Here is a 20846-nt window from a genome sequence, read left to right as displayed (position 1 = left end):
AAAAAAAAAAAAAATCTTGTACTTTAAAATGGAACGTTCCGCCCTTCCACAGAGGGCACAGTGTCGATGTGGGAACCCCCATGTCATCTGCCTTCTCTTTTCCTGATTTCTGCCCCATCTTCCTCAGTTCCCCCTCCCGCCTCACCTTCAACACGCATGTCACACGGTATCTTCTGTATTTTACGTACAGTCTCTGTGTGCTGTCACGCGAGAGGGTTTCTCTAGTTCATTGACCACCTCCTTCCTCTTCTCTCCTAATCCTCTCTTCTTTTCTTTCAGGACACACGGGCATCCTGCCCTTTTTCAGTCCCTCTTTTGTGCCAGTCTTATTCTTTCTACAGTCTCTGCACTTGTCCTCCCCTGTGCCTAGAATATTCCTTTTCCAGATCTCTGCCTGGCCCCCTCGTCCTGCCATCCAGACTTGCCCAGACCACCCAAGTTAAAATGTCTCTTCTATCTGCTTCACAGAATTAGTTTCTGAATGAAATTATCTTATTCGTCTTCATTTTTGTTCCATCTCCCCCATTAGACAGTGGGGCTTTAGGGGGACAGCCCACTGTCTAATGGGGGAGATGGGCTTTAGGGGGACAGAGGCTTATCTGTCCACGACAAGCCCCCAGAGTGTAACTTAAGGCCAAGCCCGGTGGAGGTTTCAGACTCTCATTTGTTGAATGAAAGAAGCATCCCCTTTTCTCATCCCAACTGAAGAGAAAGTTGTCCCTAAAAGCTTTGAGGCCATTAGAATTGAGGACATGTCCATAGCTCCACAACTATAGTAAAAGAAGACTCAGGACTTGAATCTGGGAATTCGGACTGAATTCTGAAACAGTCGCAGTTCCTTCCGCGTCTCCAGTGGGCAAGTGTGGAAACTGAGATGAATGCCTGGCTTGGGGCCTCTGTGGTACCTATGGCACAGAGTGGCCTCTGGGAATGTCTTAGCCCCTCTGAAACTCAGTTTTCTTGCCTGTGAAGTTAAAAATCCCCATAACCACCTTCTAGGGCTGTTGAAAAGGGTAAATGAGGGGAGAAAAGGCATAAACAGCACTTTAGCAAACACCTGACTCTTATGGGCTGAGTGTTTGTGCCCCTCCCACCCCAATTTCATGTGTTGAAACCCTAACCCTGCCCCCCGCTTGTGATGGCATTAAGAGGTGGGGCCTTTGGGAGATGATTAGGTTTAGATGAGGTCATGAAGGTGGGGTCTCCATGATGGGATTAGTGCCCTTATAGGAAGAGGAAGAGATGAGAAGGCATGCATGCTTGCGCTCTCTCTCTCTTCCTCCCTCTCTCCCTCCCCTTCTCCATCTCTCCTTCTCTCTCTCCCTCTCCCCCTCCTTCCCTCCTTCCCTCCCTGAGCACACACTAAGAAAAGGCCACGTGAGCACACAGTGAGAAAGCAGCTGTCTACAAGCCAAGAATGTGCCTTAATCGGACACTGAATCTGTCAGCACCTTGACCTTAGACTTCCCAGCCTCCAGAATGGTAAGAAATAATGTCTCTTGTTCAAACCACCCAATCTACAGTATTTTGTTATAATTAAGTGTTCAATAAATGTTAGGTTCCTCCATTTACACCCTATTAGAACATAATCCATTACTTGGACCAAACTTGAGCCCTTCTTGGAAAAAGCCTTCTTGAGTAGCCCCATTTGGGCTAGTAGGAAACATGCCAAGAGTGCATTTTGTCTCAATTAGCATTATAGTAATTACTGTAGGTGTTCATTATTATTGTTCCATTGTTTGTACTTCAATGAATTTTCCTTCCCTCCCTCCCTCCCTCCCTCCTTTCCTTCTCCCTTCCATCTATCTTCTTCTTCTCTCCATCTCTCTTCCCTCCTTTCCACACATATTGCTTAAGCTCTACTGGGTAGCAGGCACTGTGCCATGGATACCAGGGTGAATAAAGCAGGCAACTCCCTGCCCTCGCTGACCTCACAGTTAAGGAAGGAGACAGACCTGTAAACAAGCTGCTTGGATGCAGTGAGACCAGTGCTTTAGCAGAAGCACAAGATTGCTCGGGGAACACATGGGAAGAATACCTAGCCCAGCATGGAGTAGGGGTGGTCAAAGACTCTCTTCTAGAGGAAGCAGCATTTAGGCTGAGACCCAAAGGATTAACAGGAGTTACGGGATGGGAGATCCACAGGAAGAGTGTTCTAGAAAGTGGAAACAGCATGTGCAAAGGCCTCAGGAAATATTACTCTTTCCAACTAAGAACCAACTTTAGCCATCACCTTTCTTTCTGATTAAGGTTCATCTTTTCTTGTTTGTTCATTTACTTCCAAGTTCCCTAGAGAAGAACAACTTCCGGCACCTCAGAGAAGATCACAGCTCCGAAGGGAAGAATGACACAGAGCAGAGATCTGTCAGCTCACTAGAGGAACAGCACTTCTTACAACAACAAAGGTCAAGGATCCTGGTCTCTTAACAGGCAGGGAGTGAACCTGAGATTCAGAAAAAGAAAAGGCGGCTCACTGTGCTGCTGAGTTTCAACCATTGGGGGGCGCTAAAGTAACAGAACTTTCAGGGTAACCTTACATTGGATCCCTGGAGACCTTTGAGGACATTGTCAATATTGCTGTGTAAAGCAGGCACCTGGTTCAGGTGACTGTGCTCAATGAGCTAGGGAACATTTAATGTCTGGAAAAGAGGACACTATCAACAAAAGCCAAGGTGCTCCTGAGATCTGGAGATTATAATCCAACCTTCATCCCTGACCCTGATCCCGCTCCTTTGCTGATAGGAACTCTTAGCCTCGTTCTCCTTCCTTCAACAAGCAGTAACTGAGGAACTGCTGGAGGAGATGTTTCCTACCTTCTAAGGACACAGAAGTGCTACCTGGAGATTCAAAACTAAAGTTCCGGGCTTCCCTGGTGGCGCAGTGGTTGAGAGTCCGCCTGCCGTTGCAGGGGGCACGGGTTCGTGCCCCGGTCCGGAAAGATCCCACATGCCGCGGAGCAACTAAGCCCGTGAGCCATGGCCGCTGAGCCTGTGCGTCTGGAGCCTGTGCTCCGCAACGGGAGAGGCCACAGCAGTGAGAGGCCCGCATACCGCAAAAAACAAAATAAAACAAAACAAAACTAAAGTTCAGAATCCAAGAGACAGAAGCCTTTACTGATGATTAAAACATAAAAAAGTTGCATGATGTCTGGTAAATAGTAGGTGTTTAATAAATATATTTCAAATATTGAATAAGTCAGTGATCTATTATGAAGATGAAAGAAAATAAGCCTGGGCATGATAATTATGGAAGACTTTGTGATGTGCGTAGGATGTGGGTAGAGTCTTGAGACACGAGCCTGGTCTCAGTAGATAAAAGAAGGGCATCCCCAGCATTCCATGGAGGAGGCATACGCTGCACAAAGTTGGGTCAGTGTGTGCATACCTTGTATCAATGTAAGTCTTGTTCAAGGCAAGAATTCTATATCTTCCTTTTGTTTCCCTCAGCTTTGTTTTATTTTATTCTATATCCTAATTACCTAATATAGTAATATTTTTGATGGATTTGCTCTTTTCTGACCTATTTCATTAAACTTTAAATGTACGATCTCTTACAGTGCTAAGAGGAAGAGGGAAAAATACAGGTTCTGTTCTGGTTAAGTATAAATATTTTCCTATCCTGTTCTTGCATCAGAATGTGGCCCCCTGTAGATCTCTCTGAGCCCTATAGGAGTTCCACCTGTTGTCTTGTACCTGCTAAGTTCTGCTTGTCAAATTCTGTCCATTTCTGAAAAGCACGAGGTGAGGAGAACGAAAACAAGGACTGTACCTTTTGCAAAAGTCAGCCTGACCCCCTTCCTGTGAAAGCCCAGGGATTTCAGACTGGCAGATAAAGGACTTTATGGTTCCAGCAGTCATCCTGAACCTCAGTGTAATGAAGGCATGCAGGTCAATTACCCATCTGTTTGTGTTTCTATTGCCGTGAATTACAGTATCTATCGCTGACAGCTCATTGGCGTGGAATGGAAATAAGATGATAATTCACAGGGTGAAGCTGTGCAGAAAGGGCAAAAAGGCTATGATCTCATTCAGAAGCTCAGCCCTGTCTCCATGAGGGGTCATTTGCACTCCAGGAAATGAAGAAAGGCAGCTACCTGGGGGGAACAGTGGGTGCGTTCTGGCTCCCCCTTCTGGATAGAGTAACCTTTTGTTTTCCCAGGTATCATCATCTATCCTTCGGGATCTTGAGGAGTAGACATGGAACTCTTGGAGGAAAAATACAGGTAAATGATATTCTGCACAATAAAATGAAAACCTTTTTAACTAGCAGAAGTTATGAGGGGGTGAAACAGGTTGCCTTAGTAGGTAGAGGGCCCCTCATCACTGGCAGTATAGAGAGGTGACCCTGTAGGGATGCTCCAAAGAACCTACTAATGCATATTCAGTGCCCCCCCCGCAGTGTCCTGCCTTTGAAAAAATTACACACTCCCACCCTCTGAACTCAGATAGGTTCCCATGACATGTTTTGGTTAATGAAATGTGCAAGTGATGTTTGCAACTTCCAAAACGAAGATGTAAGAACCAACATATGGATCCACGGGATTCTCTTTTCCCATCACCACAAGAACAACAATGTTCCATCTAGAGGCCACTGCTGTTCTCCAGATAAATTTCTTCATTCTGTGAAGCAGAATCACAGTTGACTTGTGACCATGATGTAGCATCAGTAAGAAATGAGTATTTACATTTGCCAACCACTGAGATTCAGCGATTGTTGGTTAGCACAACATAACCTAGCCTATACTGATGGATACAGGAAGTGGCAAACTGGGGCCCCTGGGCCTATTTTTACAAATTAATTCTACTGGAACGCAACCACACAGATTGAAGTATTGTTTACAGCTGCTTTCACATTACAATGGAAGAGCTGGATAGTTGCAACAGAGACTGTGTGTGACCCACAAAGCCTAAAATATTTACCATCTGGCTCTTCACAGAAAGGGTTGGCCAGCCAGTGTACTAGTTGATCATGAAGATTCTTTCAACCTTGATTTTCTGAGTCTATTCTGTGCTGGTCTTATTTCAATTATTAAGCAAATAGGCATCTATTAGGTGCCAGGTACTCCTTCAGGCACTGGCGAAAAGGCAAGGAACTAGAAACAAAATCCTCGCTCTCATGGAACTTACCTTTCAGTGAGGCAGACAACCAGAGGAGGATTTAAACTGGCAAAAGGGATTGGGGGCAGGGAGACTTCTAAATGACAATTTTAACTTCGAAAAAGAGAATATGGTCTAAACTATGAAATCGCTAACGATAAGGAGGCCAAAATACTTTTTTTCTCCAACATAATTTTAAAATTCAATTTCATAAAATTGCAACATGAAGATGCCCTTGAAGCTTTAAGAAGAGGGTGAGTCAATTTAAACCTAAGCTTCTTCAGAGAATTCATGATAAAAACCAAATGACACCTCTAAGACGCTGTGTCACCTGATCCCTACATCAGCTGATGTCTGCAGATTCTTTTCTCACCTAACTCCCCTTTTTTGCTACATCCCGTACCACTCCCACCTCTGTCCCCCAAATGTGCCAAGTTCTCTTTGTTCAAATTTTGGCTCCAGCTCTTATTAACGGCATGACCTTGGGAAGTTCAAACTGAGAGGCTTAACTTCTCTGATTTTCAGTTTCCTCATTTAAAGCTTCCTGTGTAGGGTTTTTGTAAAAGTTAAATGAGCAATTTTATATCTTGATTGTGGTGGTATCTTGATTATATGATTGGATATGTTTGTCATATTCACAGAACTGTTCACCTCAAAAGGGTGAATTTTTCTGGATGTAAATTATATCTCCATGAATGGGAAAACAAAATCAATTATGTAACCCATGTGAAGCTCTTAGTACATGATAATTATCCAACTAATACCATTTCCTGTCCTCACCCTGTTTTCTATTGCTTTCTCTGGAAGCCTTTGACAATCTGAGGCATTCTCTCTGTGGGCAACCAAAGCACCTTGCACATACCTCAAATTCTAATAGAATACGTATTGCATCATACTATGTGTGTCAATATTCATGTTCCTCCTGGTCTGTGAGCTCCTTGAATGCAAGAGGCAGTACCTCATTCACCTCCCACTTCCTTGTTATCTGGCACATTAGTGGGTACCCAGTAAATGAGTTTGAATGAAGGTGAATTTAGAGAGGATGTGCTTCAGAGAGGACTGCGTTTCTCTGTTCTGGGCTTAGCACAGCCCACCTCTCTAGAGCCCATCCCTCATGAGCAGGACCTGTATCATCTTTCCCAACATCATAGCTTGAAACCTGAAGCTACTTTAACTTCAGCTCAAGAGTGAAGGGGACAGGTGCTCAGAAACATCTGAGTGAAAAAATGCACAAACTGAAAAAACATCCTGAGAGAATGATGTTAGAAAGGCCGTGACCACTAATTTCAGCACATATTTTGTTTGGGATCTATTGCTACAAATTATAATTCTTGAGAACTATAACTGCCTTTTCATTCTTTCCATGCTATCAAGCACAATACTAGATCACAGTAGGTGTGTAAAAATAAAACTGTTCAATTCAGCCACTCTTAGGAAAGTCCTTTCACTCACCATGTTATTGAGGCAGGCACTGTACTAGATGCTAGAGATACAGAAATGAATAAGACGGTTTCTGACCTCAGGGGGCTCCAGTTGGGTAGGAGAACAAAATTCATAAATGTACAATTAAAATAAAATATACACACATTTCAGCAAAAAGGAATAAAGACCTCTACTTTTGTAAGAGTAGAGGAGTTTGGAATAGTTATTGTGGACAGGATTGAACCCAAGTGAAATTATAGTCCAGCATTTGCCAAGTTGTATAACACAGAATCATAGACCTGCAGATGTAACCAAGATCAAAAACCTTCAGGAAACTGTATATTTAATCCAGCTCTTGAGACTCCTAATACACATTAGCCCAGTTAAGGCACTGAGAAGTCCTGCAGTAAATAAGTGTGGTTTATGTTATTTAATCCAGTGTTTCAGTATTACTGAGCTTTTGCTACATTTCTGTTTCCTAACAAACAGCCTCCAAATCCCAGTGGTTTATAACCACAAAGGTTTATTTCTTGCTCATGTTTCATGCTGGCTGGGCTTTGGCTTTGCATCAGATGTCTTCTTCTTTTGGATCTATACTGAAGGAGTGGCCTCTCTCAGGTATATGCCATTCTCATAACAGAGGGAAACAAAAGCCAAGCCAGGCTATGTCTCCTCAAGTATCTTCTAAGATGAGGCATGCATTATATTCTCTTACATTCCACTGGCCAAAGCAAATCATATGTCCAAGTGCAATGTCAACTCAGTGGGGTGTATACATCTCCCGCAGGACAGCATTGCCTATCACATGCAATGCACTGGTATGTATAATTCTCTCAGGGAAGAGCGCGATGCAATCATGCAATCTACCACAAAATAAACTTATTTTTCCACCAAAGCTTATTTTTTAAAGTTTAATTGCTATATGATCCAGCAACTTCACCCTTAAGGTATACACTCAAAAGAATTGCACAGAAATATTCAAATAAAAACTTGAACACACTGTTCATAGAAGCAATATTAACAAAAAGGTGAAGACAACCTAAATGTCCATCAACTTATGAATGGATAAACAAAATGTGGTCTATCCACACAATGGAATCTTAACTCAGCCATAAAAGAATGAAGTACTATTACATGCTACAACATAGATGAACCTGAAAACATTTTGTTGCATCAAAGATGCCAGAAACACACACAAAAACGTATTGTATGATTCCAATTATATGAAATGTCCAGAACAGTCGAAGTCCATAGAGACAGAAAGCAGATTAGTAGTTGTTCTGGGGCTGGAGGGAGTGGGGAATGGGAAATTACTGCTTAATGAGTATGGAATTTCCATTTGGGATGGTGAGAAAGTTCTGGAACTAGATAGTGATGACAGTTGCACAACACTGTGAATATACTCAATACCCCTGAATTGTGGATTTTAAAATGTTTAAAACATTAAACTTTGTGTGATATATATTTTATCACAGTAAAAAATTAAGATTCAAAGCAAATTGATTTGACAGTTCAAATAAATTTAAATCAGTAAATATTTATTGAGCATATACTACAAACTAAACACTGAAATAAGAAGTGAATAATGAACACATTAAAATGAACACATTAAAACACGTATGATTCTACTTTCAGGGAATTTAATTGCAATTTAGTAGAAATATGAACAGTTGTGCACATGAAACAAGGTAGAATGTATCTAGAACACAGTAGAAGTGCATCGAAAGTGCTATATTTGCAGTGCCAAAGAAGAGCTTAATTCTGCCTAAGATGTATTGTGAGGGAAAAAAATAAAGATTGACTTAATAATCTTAAAAAATAAACAGGTACCATGTTTGAAGAGAGTCAATGTATAAATTTCCATGGGTGATTTATTTAGGTTTTGGCCATCCTGACGCCTGATTTGTGTACAATCAGAGATCAACAAGGAATCAAGTGGGATGTGGTGGTTAAAGGAGGTCAAACTGTCACATTGATCACTGCTCAGTCAGGAGTTCCAGGCTGCAAACTCAGCCACAAGTTTATTGAAAGGTATAGCCCCACGTGACCACATACCAAAGGATACATCTTCTGATATTCCCTCCCCTCAACACCAGCTTATGCTCCATTAGCATTTCCACCTCTTTCTGTACAAGTCTGAGTCTTGAGTCACCAAATTATTCCAGATGTCCCCCGGTCAGAGGCAGCCCTTTTTATAGTCATCTATACCTGGAATATTGCGAGGCTTTCATAATCGTCTGTTATAAAGGTATTTTATCTTTTCTGGTTCTGGATTCTTTTGAGAGTATGAGAATAGCTATGGAAATGGCACACCTACGCACATCCACAAGTTGGCAAGTAATTTTAGGAAAATCACAGACTTTCTAAAGTAAATAGCAGAACCTATCAGCACATAGAAAGCACTACACAACTACTTGCTCCAATAAAAACCATGATTATATGTTCCAGTTTGAGACACAATATGCTACACACTTTAAGAGCACTGGCATTGAGTGGACCTGTGTTCAAATTCTTGCTCTGCTGGCTACAAGAGCGTTACTTAACTTCTGTGAGCCTCAATTTGCAAATCTGGAAAATGGGTCTGTGTTGAGGTTTCTGAGAGATTAATATAAAGGAATGAACTCTATACCTGGCACATGAGAACTATCCAGGAAATCATAGCTATTATTTTGTATCAGCCCCCTTGGGTTTTAGGTCAGGTGCTTTCAACATATCTTTCAAATAAATGCAGAACCATGACTCTGAGGCAGTGGTGTTTTTATTCCCATTTCTTAGAAGACCTAGAGAAGCTCAGAAACTTAAGTAACTAGTCCAAGGACTTATCACTATCACATGTGCTCTCGGACACTCCCTATTTGTCTTCTGACAGCGTTTTAATTGCTATCTTCCATCCACGTCTTAGGAGGAACTTCACTTCTGACAAGGCAGAGAACATGGTGGCCCTTGGCTCATAAAGGAAAACCAATATTGGAGTCAAGCACTTGGGTGGAAGTCAGCAATCCCATTTGTCATGAAGGCGCTGCTCTTTTATTCAACAGGCTTTACAGACAGAGCCACAGGAAGACGGAAACACGGATTCCCATCAGTGCCTCCTGGGCCCCTGCTAATCGACAAGAAGGGCCTTTAGTCGCAAGCCGGGCTAATTCTTAATGAGGATTCAGCCCGAAGCTGCTGACTAGATCAGGCTCTGGCAACAATCACTCTGCCTTCCACTGGGGTCACAAGGCCACGTGGGGTGACGGGGCTTCATGAAAAGAAGGCCTAATGACGTTCATTCCTTCCCCTTTTCCTCGACTACTGCAGCTGGGCAGGGACTTATTCCCATTGTACCTACATCTAGAATGTGTTGTGCTGACTCAAGGCTCCCTGAGAAAAGTAATCATGGATCCCAGGTGGCTAGGAACCAAAAACCGGGGGATCTTGGGAAAGTGACTTCACCTCTCGGGGCCTCAGTTTCTTCATCTGTGTAATGGGGAGCATGATCCCTATCTCTTAGCTGGTGGGAGGGATAAACTGGCTCATGGATATAAGCACAGTATGCCTAAGAAGGAGTAACAGCTCAAAATAACGTTAATTTTAAACAGTTCAAATACTCTGTTCCCCTCTCTATTACTTGTTGCAAGAAGATTTTAAAAATCATTATCTTCACTCCGTTTATAATGCCTGGCTATGGAGGAAAGGGGTTATTGATACTACTTCTCTTCCTCATCCTCCCTCTGTTTTTCCTCGATTTCCTCCTCTATCCTCTCCCTCTCGTCCTCCCCCTCTCCTCCAACCTTCACTCTTCCAATCCCTTTCCCCTTCCTCTTTCTCTCCTTCCCCCATCCTCCTAGTCGTCCTCCTTCTCTTGTCCCTGTAACGCCAATCCTATGCAAAATTTCAATTCAGCAAATACATATCGAGTCCCAATGTCCACAGCATTCTGTTGATTACAACGAAACACAAAGCTGGCAAAATCCCGTCCTTAACGAGGCCAATCATCAAATCTAATAGAAGAGGTAAAACCCAAATGCAAAAGAATATGTTGCAAGCTGAAGTTTTAAAAACTGCTGTACAAGAGGTCTTAAAGAGGCTTCTCAGAAGAGGTGGCATTTGGAGGAGTAAAGGGGCATGCCTCTTGCCTGAAATATGGACCCATCCAACGCAACAGAAAAGGCACATGCGCTTTGAAGAATGCTATCCATGCACGAAGGCTCCTGGTATAGAGTAAGCCCTCAGGACATTGTCCTTAGGTTGAACTGGATCCAGCATGATGGAGAATGAGAATCGTAAGAATTCAGAGAAAGGAGCTCACTATGGGCTGGGTGATTTATTCTTTTAATTATTTATCCATTCATTTATAAATTCATTTAACAAATATCTTCTGATCATTCTTTATGCACCAGGTTCTATACATCACACTAGACAGATGGCTCTTACCAGTGAAGAATTTATACTCCAACTGGGGAGTCAGATTAGTAATAGGATGATTCTACTATTGCATGACAAATCTTAGGGAAGAAGGTGGGCAGGGTGTCTAACGACCAGGGCAGAAGCATTAAGAGAACTTTTCCTGGGAGAGGTGAAAGTCTAGGAACTAGAGAGATGATGTACAAAGGTTTGAAGCAATAAAAAACAAAAACAGATGCCTGTAGTAAAATGTAAGAAATTCCACAGGCCTGGAGTAAGGATATAGTATGTATTGGATGATGGAATATGACAAAGCCAAGAAAATTGGCAAGAGTTTGATTATGAATATTCTGGTGCCCAGGTCTATTCCTTATACCCATATCAGAGATTGTGAAGGGTTGTTTTTTTTGTTTGTTTGTTTTTTTGTGGTACACAGGCCTCTCACTGTTGTGGCCTCTCCTGTTGCGGAGCACAGGCTCCTGACGCGCAGGCTCAGCAGCCATGGCTCACGGGCCCAGCCGCTCCATGGCATGTGGGATCTTCCCAGACCGGGGCACGAACCCGTGTCCCCTGCATCGGCAGGCGGATTCTCAACCACTGTGCCACCAAGGAAGCCCTGTGAAGGGTTTTAAGCAGGGAAGTGACAGTGTTTGATTTGATTTTAAGCAGAGCACACCGGCTGCTTCAATGGGGACAGATCAGCAGGAGTGATCAGAATCAAGAAGGCTGGTTTGGCAGTCACTGCAATGATCCAGGAAAGAGAGAAATGATGATGGGAGGAGGTGAGCCAAGACGGGGTAAAGAAGGAAGGATTTCTAATGAGGGGATGGATATTAGTGCTGGGTATGGAAAGACGGACTGAACTCAATAAAAGAGAGAAGGGAAGTCATTTAGGGCATGAAGAGATTCTGAGTTCATGAGTGATAGGAGATAGAGACTGGTCTGGAAGAAGCTGAGGTTTCAAGAAGAGACACAAGGAAAGAAAAGAAGGGGTAAGGAGGAGGAGGAAGAAGGAGGGACGAAAGAAGGAGAAAGAGGAGGAGAAATAATTTAAGAGCAACAAGTGAAATGGGCAATTTGAACGTGAATATTAGGAGGAGGCTTTCAAAACACAGCAGAGTCTCGGGTGGCCTCTCTGGAGGTGCAGAGGGTAGATGATGCCTGGAGTCTTTCATCCCATATCCCCTCACTGCCTGGCATCTCATCCTTTCAAGATCTTGACTATATTCTTGTCCATCTTTCTCTTTTGGAAACGGAGAGTGGGTTAGTGACTTCACTTCTTTTTCACTGAGGAAAACACTACGTGTCATTGAATCTAAGATGCCATTTATTGTAAAACATATCATTGTTTTGTATACACTAAGAAAAAAAATAACCTGCCAATTAAACTATGACATGCCATCAGTTATAAGAAACATTCAAATTTCAGAGATATTAAAATCTGAAAAATCTTGTAACACATCAATGAAAAGTGATCAGAAGTAAAGTTTAAGAAAATGGTTCCGGGCTTCCCTGGTGGCGCAGTGCTTGAGAGCCCGCCTGCCAATGCAGGGGACACGGGTTCGTGCCCCGGTCCGGGAAGATCCCACATGCCGCGGAGCGGCTGGGCCCGTGAGCCATGGCCGTGTACCACAAAAAAAAAAAAAGAAAATGGTCCCATTACCACAACTGTGAATTGTACCCACCTATGGGTCCGTAGGTTCTCCTTCCCTTCCCTCTGTATGAACTTGCAGGAGCTCTTATCTAAGGCAAATAATTCCAGTCACATACAAGATCCTATTCACTCTTCCCTGCTCAACTATGACCCTAAAATAATCCCTCTTACTCACAGAATCAATGTTTCCCTCTCTGAAGAATAACTCCCATCAGCATATAAAAGTTGTGTTGCTTCTATATAAAAAGGGAAGAAAAACTCATGCACTCCACGTCACCTTCTGCTATCGTGCCATTCACTGTGAGATTCCTCTGTAGGGTTTGCTAAACCCCTACCTTCACTTCCTCTCTTCTTATTTTCTCTTGAACTCACTCTACTCAGGCTTCCACTCCCATAATTCCATTGAAGCATCATTGTTAGGGTCACCCATGACCTCCATGTTGCTAAGCCCACTACTCTGTTCTCATCTTCATCTTACTCAACCTATAAGCGGTGTTTGACACAGTTGACAACGACCTCTGCTTTAGAAAACATTCTTCCCTTGGTTTCCAGGATACCACACTCTCTTGGCTCTCGTCCCACGACACTGCCACCTGCACCCCTGGCCACTTCTTAGCTTCCTTTCCTTGTTCCTCATTAGTATGCCTTTACCCCAACTCTTTGATATTAAATTCCCCATGGCTCAATAACTGGATTCCTTCTTTTCTCTATCTACATTCTCTCCCAGGGTAATCTTGTCCAATGACATATCATTAAATATCATCTTTATGCTAATTTATATCTCTGTTCTCTCCCCTGACTTTCCAAATGTCCACTCGACGTTGACAATCGTATATATAAGAGACTTCTCAAACCTAGGTTCAAACCCAATTAGGTTCGAACCCAATTCCTCATATCCCATCAGAACGGATTCCTCCCACAGAATTCAACACAGCAGTAAGGCAATTCCATCATTGCTGTCGCTCAGGAAAAACTTTGGGAACATCCTCGGCTTCTCTCTTTTTCTCACAAGCATTTTCTCAGTCCATTGCCAACTAATGTCAGCACTACTTAAAAATATATCCACAATCCAATCACTTCTTACAACCCTCATTGCCACTGTCATGGTCCAGGCCGCCATTTTCTCTCACCTTGATAAACACTATAGCCTCCAAGCTGGTTTCTCTGTATGTGGTCTTGCCCTCTACAGTTCTTTTCTACATAACAGTCACAGTAATTCATGTAAAATGTAAGTCAGCTCCAGTTACTCCACTGTCTGAATTTCCAGTGGCTTCTCATTTCATTCAGAGTAAAATCTGAAGTCTGTTCCATGGTCTACGAATTTCTAGATGACCTATTCCCACACTATCTCTCTGATTGTAAAGAAAATATATTTCTTTCTTTACTTGTTTCTTTCTTTCTGCTCCCCCAACACCCACACACTAAATATAAACTCCAAAACGATTGAGACTTAGCTTATTCACGTCTCTACATCCTGCTCTTAAAACAATGTCTGACATATAGTTGATGTTCAATAAATATTGCTAAATGAATAAGTGAATGTGTGAATGAATACATTCTGGATTATCCCTAGATTTCAGCAAAAGATTTTCCCCGCATCTGTTTCCACTTCAATGAGCTACAGAGGCAGAGGTCTGCTCTCTGTACATCCATCTCACCAGATGGATACTAGATTAAATCACATGACAAGGTCGGTAAAACACTCAATGGGCTTCTTGGAGAAAGAAGGATAAGAATAAGAAGTTATCATTATGCCACTAGCATTATTACAACTAGTTTAGTTCAGTGGTTGCTGCTTTGACTACTAATAGCCTCTGCTCATTTCCATAATCCTTTCTTCCTCATTTCGAGTCTCCTCCAATCCTCCTCTTTCTGTTTCCTATTTCCCTCCATCTTTGCCCTGTTTTGTGAACCTTTTATGAAACACCACAAAGTGAATGTCATTAGACTGTCATTCATATCATCCTCAATCTACCCAAATAAGCCTCTGCAGAATCTCACGCCAGCCTCATTCAGAGGCTTTAGAAGGGGAATAGAGGAATACAGAGCAACCTGTTTTGAGAAGGAGAAACTCTGAAGTCAGGTCGGGTTAAAATTCTGGCTCAATCACTTATTAAGAAACCTCTCTCAGCCTCAGTTTTCTCACCTACAAAATGGGCATGTTATTTATGCCTTCCTTATAGAAATGCTATGAAGATTAAAAATGTAATAAATCCAGTTATACAAAACAAATAAATAAGAGTTAAAATAAAAACAAATACATAAATGTAAATATAATAAAAATAAATTAACACAGTCCCTGGCACTCAAGGAGTGTTTTATAAATAGTATCTATTATTTCTGGTTCCTCCACCCCTCAGTCCATGCAGTTTCCCTTCTAGCTGGGCTGGATCACCTCCTGATCATTTGTCTCTGCTTTATTCATGTCTTCTCTTTGCAGAGGATGTCAAGATAGAGCACATTATTAAATAAATTTTTAATAGCTGCATATTGTATACACAGAAATGTATACATATAAATCGTGTGTGTACAGCTGCATGAATTTTCACAAAGTAAACACATCCATGTGTGGCTACTGCGATCAAGAAACAGAACATTACTAAGACTTCCAGAAACCTCTCTCATCTCTCTTCAGTCACTTCCCCATTCCTCCTCCACAAAGGTTAATGTTCTTTGGAATTCTAAAGCAATGTATTTGTTTTACTGTTTCTGAGCTGTGTAAGAATGGAATCATACAGCATTTCCTCTTCCGTGTCTGGCTTCTGTTATTTAATGTTGCATTCATGAGATTCTTCTATATTTTTGCATGAAAGGGTAGTTGATTCTTTCTCATTTCTGTATTGTAGCCCATCATGTGAATGTATGACAAGTTATTTACCCATTGTTTTGTTAATGGGCATTTGGGGCTATTTCCATTTGGGGTACTATTTTGAACAAAACGCCTATGAACATTCATGGTTTTTGGTGAACAAAGGTAACATTTCTGTTGGGCATATTCCTAGGAGTTGTAATTGTTAGGTCATAGGGTGAGGACATACTGAGTTTTCAGTGGAAGCTGCCAAAAAGAGTTTTCCAAAGTGATTGTACTAATTTATTCTCCCAGGAGCAATGCATGTAAGTTCCCAGTGTTCAACATTGTCACTCCTTGATACTGTCAGATTTTTCAGTTGAGCCAGACTGATCGGTGTGTTATGACACTGTTTTAGTTTACATTTTTTGAGGATGTGTACCGATCGGTGTGTTATGACACTGTTTTAATTTACATTTTTTGAGGATGTGTACCGATCGGTGTGTTATGACACTGTTTTAATTTACATTTTCTGAGGACTAGTAAAGTTAATCACCGTTTCAAATATTTATTAGCCATTTTGATATTCTTGTTTGCGAAACGCCTGTTCATGCCTTTTACCCATTTTCTTGTCTTTCCGGACTGTCTGCCTTTCTCTTATTGGTTTTAGAGGTTATTTACATATTTTACACATGAGTTCTTTGTCAGATACATTTATCACCAATATTGCCTTCCACTCTGTAACTTGCATTTCCATTCCATGAATAGCAAGCATCTTCTGATAAACAGAAATTCTTAATTTTAAAGTAGTCCAATTTATCAATCTTTTTCTTTTACTTAGTGCTTTATGTATGCTACTGAATAAATATCAGCCTACCCCAAAGTCATGAGATATTACTCTGTCTTATATTTAAGAAGTTTTTTTTTGTTTTACCTTCCACCAGGAGCATATTTTTCCTCTTTTCTATGATTCCTCTACCTAGACAGAACGGATTACCTCCTTTTCCACATCTCTGTAATAGTACGCATTACTTTTACTAGCTCTACTGTATTACACACTACCTTGAATCATATGTATTTTCCTGTCTGTCAGCTCTATCTTATTCCCACTCTCTATTCACTCAAATACCTAAATCTTCCATGGTCTTTTCACTAAATCCTGGTAGTGACACCTCCTAAGTAACTCCAAAATTGGTCTATATCTCTCCATCCCAACAGTTGCTTCCATGGTTTCAGTCTGTGACAACTCATCTTGAATACTGCAGTAGCCCTTAGCTAACCGGTCAACAACCTCCAAACTACTCCTCTCTAATTAACTGACCACACAGTAGCCAGAGTGATCTTCCAAAACATTCATCTCTTCCTGCTACTTCGTTTTTTAAAGTCCTTTTATGATTCCCATTACTCTCAAATTAATATTCAACTCATTAATGTGCTACATAGGCCTTCTAGGATATGACATATTATTTTGCCTTTCTCACCACTGATATCTCTGCTTTGATCTCTTAAGAGCTTTTCAATTTCCTTGAATGCCATTCATCAGGACTCTGCCCCACAGCTATGTCCCTGCCCGCATCTTCACTCTTCAGGTCTCATTCTCTGCATCTTCTTATCAAGAAAACTGCCCTGATTCTCTAGTAGGTGAAATCTCCATACTACTGGGTATCAAAGAACCCTCACAATTTTTTTCAATCCAGACTCATTGCACATTATTATTTGTCTAAACCCATGTTTTTTGATAGAGTGTATATTTCCTTGGGGCAAAAAGTCTGTCTGTCTTGCTCACCACTGTTTTCGGTGCCTAGCTCAATGTCAACACGAGCTCTTGAAAAATATTTGCTGAATTGAGTTGAAGTGATTTGTGCTCATACGCCCAGGATCTAGCACTGAATTTGGCACAGTCAGTCTCGATAAAGGTTTGGTGATTCGGCATCTTCCAAAGCATCAGTATCGATTCAATCGCCAACACAGCGGATGATGATTAAATAGTTTCTATAACATCCCTACCAAACGTCACCAACATATAACCCTAATAAGAAGAGAGTCACTGTATGCTTCAGCAGGACATTCCAGGTTTGGACACGAATGTGCATTAGAAGATCTATTTTATACTGAGTTTAAACTGAGATCTAGTTTAAACCTGGGATCCTTGTAGTTTCCCACATGTAGATCCGGTTTGGCCCATTTTATCCATATTATTGAATCTGACTAACTTTTCTGCAAGACAGCCCTTTAGGCGTCCACAGACACTTCCTTTTGCTCCAAGTCCACCTTCATCAGTTATGTATTACAAGACACTCTCCTCCAGTTTCTTGACGTCCCTCTTGAAATGTGTTCCCACACCTGGACCCAATCCTCCAGGTGTGCTCTGACCAATCTAGAACAGAACAAAGCTGTCATCTCCTTCTTTTGTGTGAATAATGTAATACTGCTAATAATGTAACCAATGGCAGTTCTGGGTTTTAGGACTGAGGCTTAGGCTACAGGTGCTTATTGAGAAAAGGAATTCAAAATTACATGTGAACAGGAATATGCAGAATGGGAAAATTCAGGGACTTAGAAGGTGAGGGAGCCCTGAATCTTAAGCTTCCTTAGCTTCACTGTACATCAGCTTCTAAATGGCCTTAAGATCTTAATAAATTCCTAGTGGCATCCTGTTAATCCCGACTAAATTTACTCTGATTATAGCTCACCTCCTACGTGCAAAGCAGGGTGATCAGACACAGACCGGAGCCGTACTGCCTGGATTCAAACCGGGCTCTCACTCCACAAGCTCACCGTAGGCGTCACAGGAGCTAATATTGAAAATCCTGGCGCACCCAAGGTAGGCGCACTCATCTGTCTACTCTTTTGTCTGCTAAAGGGGTGTAGGATGATTCTTCATGTATTTGAGGTTTTGTTTTGTTGGATTTTGTTTTAACGCTAAAGCACTCTCTTGGCCTGAATTTTCCTGATGGATTTTCATTCATTGCTCCCAAGTGACACTACCAAGCTTCCTCTGTACCACTTTCCAACCATCTTCCATAACAGGAGCATGAATCAAAGAGTTGCCAAGGAACCAGAATATAAAAGTCATATTAGGCTCTGTTTAGCTCGACCTGCCAATCTCAGCGCAACTTTCCTCCTGCTGACATTCAGAATCACCTTTATCAGATACCTTTCTAAAAGGTCACATCCTTAGTTCACTCAAAGTTAAAGCATATGCTATTTTTTATGACTATAAAGTTAATACACGATCATGGTAGAAAAGTTAGAAAAGGAATTGGAAGACTAAAATAAATCATCTCTAACCTAATCATCCAGAAGTAACCTCTTTTAACATCTCGCATAATTCCTTGCAATGTTATTTTTCCATATCCTTTTACATTAAGATCATGCCATACATTCAGTCAGAAACCATCCACTTTGTAATTAACATTATAGTAAATCATTTTCACGTATCCTGAAAATTCTTTATAAACAACATTTTAGCACCTGCCTAATATTATGTTGTATGAATGCTACATAATTCATTTAGTCTCCTCATGTGGAAAATTGAGATCTTTACATTGTTTTTTTCTTTGCTATTATAAATTATGCTTTTTAAAACAGCACTATCTACACTTAAAGTTTTATCATTTTCCCCCCTACAATCTCCCCTCCTCTTTATGATGAATTAATCAGGATAAAATGACTATTTTAAAGAGTATATTTTCTTCAAGGTCTTGAGTATATATGGAGCACATAACATGTACCTGACACCTAATAGATAATAAACAGATACGAATATGTATGTATTTCAACAAATTAATCGTTAGAATTGTTGCAATTTCACTAGCCATGCCTAAGAGGATCTGTCTTTCTATATTCCAGCCAGCATTGAATGTTCTCATTTGTAAACTCTGCTAAAAGCACACACACATATACACAAATACATATGGGTGTATGAATATACTGAAGACCACTAATGATTAACAAATAAGGAGAAAGACGTTTACATAGAACCAAAAATTCTATAAAAGGCCCTACAGTTCTTGGAATTCAAATAATATCTGCCAAAATACACTGAGAATCAAACACAATAATGTAGGAAATTCAGAGGCTATGATATGAAACTTTAATATATATTAGATCTGGAACATCTATAAATAACACTGTTTAGACATTTTCATCAAAATAATCAGAAAAAGCTCACATTTCCATACTTTATATCTGAAAACTAATTAATAACCATGAATTTCATGTCCCATATATGTTAAAATTTGTAAAAAGACATCATATCACAACTGTCTTAACTTGCATATTTTTATTTTTTGTTGGTTTCTCTGCCTTTCATCTTAGTTTTCATTCTCCCTCCACATCATGCCTCCTGATACCCTCTCATCCCTCCTCCCCCAGGCTGCTCTCCCCTCCCCCTCTCTGTTCCCATCATTTCCACTGACATCCTACCTTGAAGGTGCAGTTTGCTCTCCGTGCTTTGCAGAAGGACGGAACTCACAGAGTCCAGATTGTCATAGCTGTTACAGCCCAGAGGCCCAGTGCGTGTCTCTGTGACCTGGAGTGGACATCAAGGGCGACAGATGTGAGACAGATGCCCTTGTCTGGGACAGATCCTGCAGAGTCAGCCCCCAGCAGAGCTCAGGCAGCAGAGAAAGCCTGACCTGACCCAGTGGCCACTTCTTGAGCCCCTTGCCTGTGTCAAGGACCATGCCTGACTGTTGCCAAGCAGACAACGGGACAGCAGGGCAATCTAGCAGACTGGAGCTAGGACGCCAACGTTCTAGTCTTGGTTCTCACTGCACAAAGCCATTTTAAGTATTATATGAACTAAAAATAAGTGGAAACACTATAGTGTATTTCAAAAGCATGGGCTTTGGAATGAGGAGAGTCAGTGTTAAATCCTGGCCGCGCCCTTTATTTGCTGTGTGCCCTCAGGCAGTCACTTCTCTAAGCTCCTGCAGCCTGAAGCTAGTAAATCCTTCCAGGAAGGTGGTGAGACTAAACCTGATGGGTGTTAAGTGCCTGACACATGGCATATGTTCAATAATTGACATCTTATTACCAAGAGTCTCTATAAATTGTAATGTGCATTATCGATGAGTACGTATGTATTATCATTAGGCAAGAACAATAAAATTATTCCCATTTTCAAAACAAAAATTAGCAAAGACCACGATCAGCTCCACTGCAGAATGATCACCCCAGTCCTCTGGCGGTGTGTTTCTAAAACCCTGTCTTAGAATAGCTGAGGTGGTGGCAAGAGGGAAACAGCTATTCTGAAAGATAACCTTGAAATCTGAATGCTTTAGTGTGTAAAGTGGTTTCTTCACGTCTTTAGCCTTTACTTTCCATTCTTTAACACAATCACTTGTAGGCTTGTTCTGAGGTTTGCATCCAGCTGTGAGGACATAGCACTGACTGCTGTCAGGAATGACGACTTGGGAAATAGTCACACAGTGCCGGCTCTGGCCCTGTCCAGCAGCAGAGACTTGGATCACTAACTCCCCTTTCTAAGCCT

The 20846-nt window shown here is 41.4% G+C and overlaps 1 protein-coding gene across 1 annotated transcript in view; it reads right to left on the bottom strand.

The window, feature by feature from the left end:
- Positions 1-20846, bottom strand: part of BRINP1 (BMP/retinoic acid inducible neural specific 1) — a 183828-nt gene that overhangs the window by 33160 nt on the left and 129822 nt on the right. Inside the window, exon 5 of the mRNA XM_059071965.2 lies at positions 19778-19883. Coding sequence (XP_058927948.1) covers positions 19778-19883 — 106 coding nt within the window. The remainder of the gene's footprint in view (positions 1-19777; positions 19884-20846) is intronic.

The sequence above is a fragment of the Kogia breviceps genome, chromosome 8 (genome assembly GCF_026419965.1).
Source record: "Kogia breviceps isolate mKogBre1 chromosome 8, mKogBre1 haplotype 1, whole genome shotgun sequence".
NCBI lineage: Eukaryota > Metazoa > Chordata > Mammalia > Artiodactyla > Physeteridae > Kogia > Kogia breviceps.
This window is presented reverse-complemented; position numbering and strand designations above follow the sequence as displayed.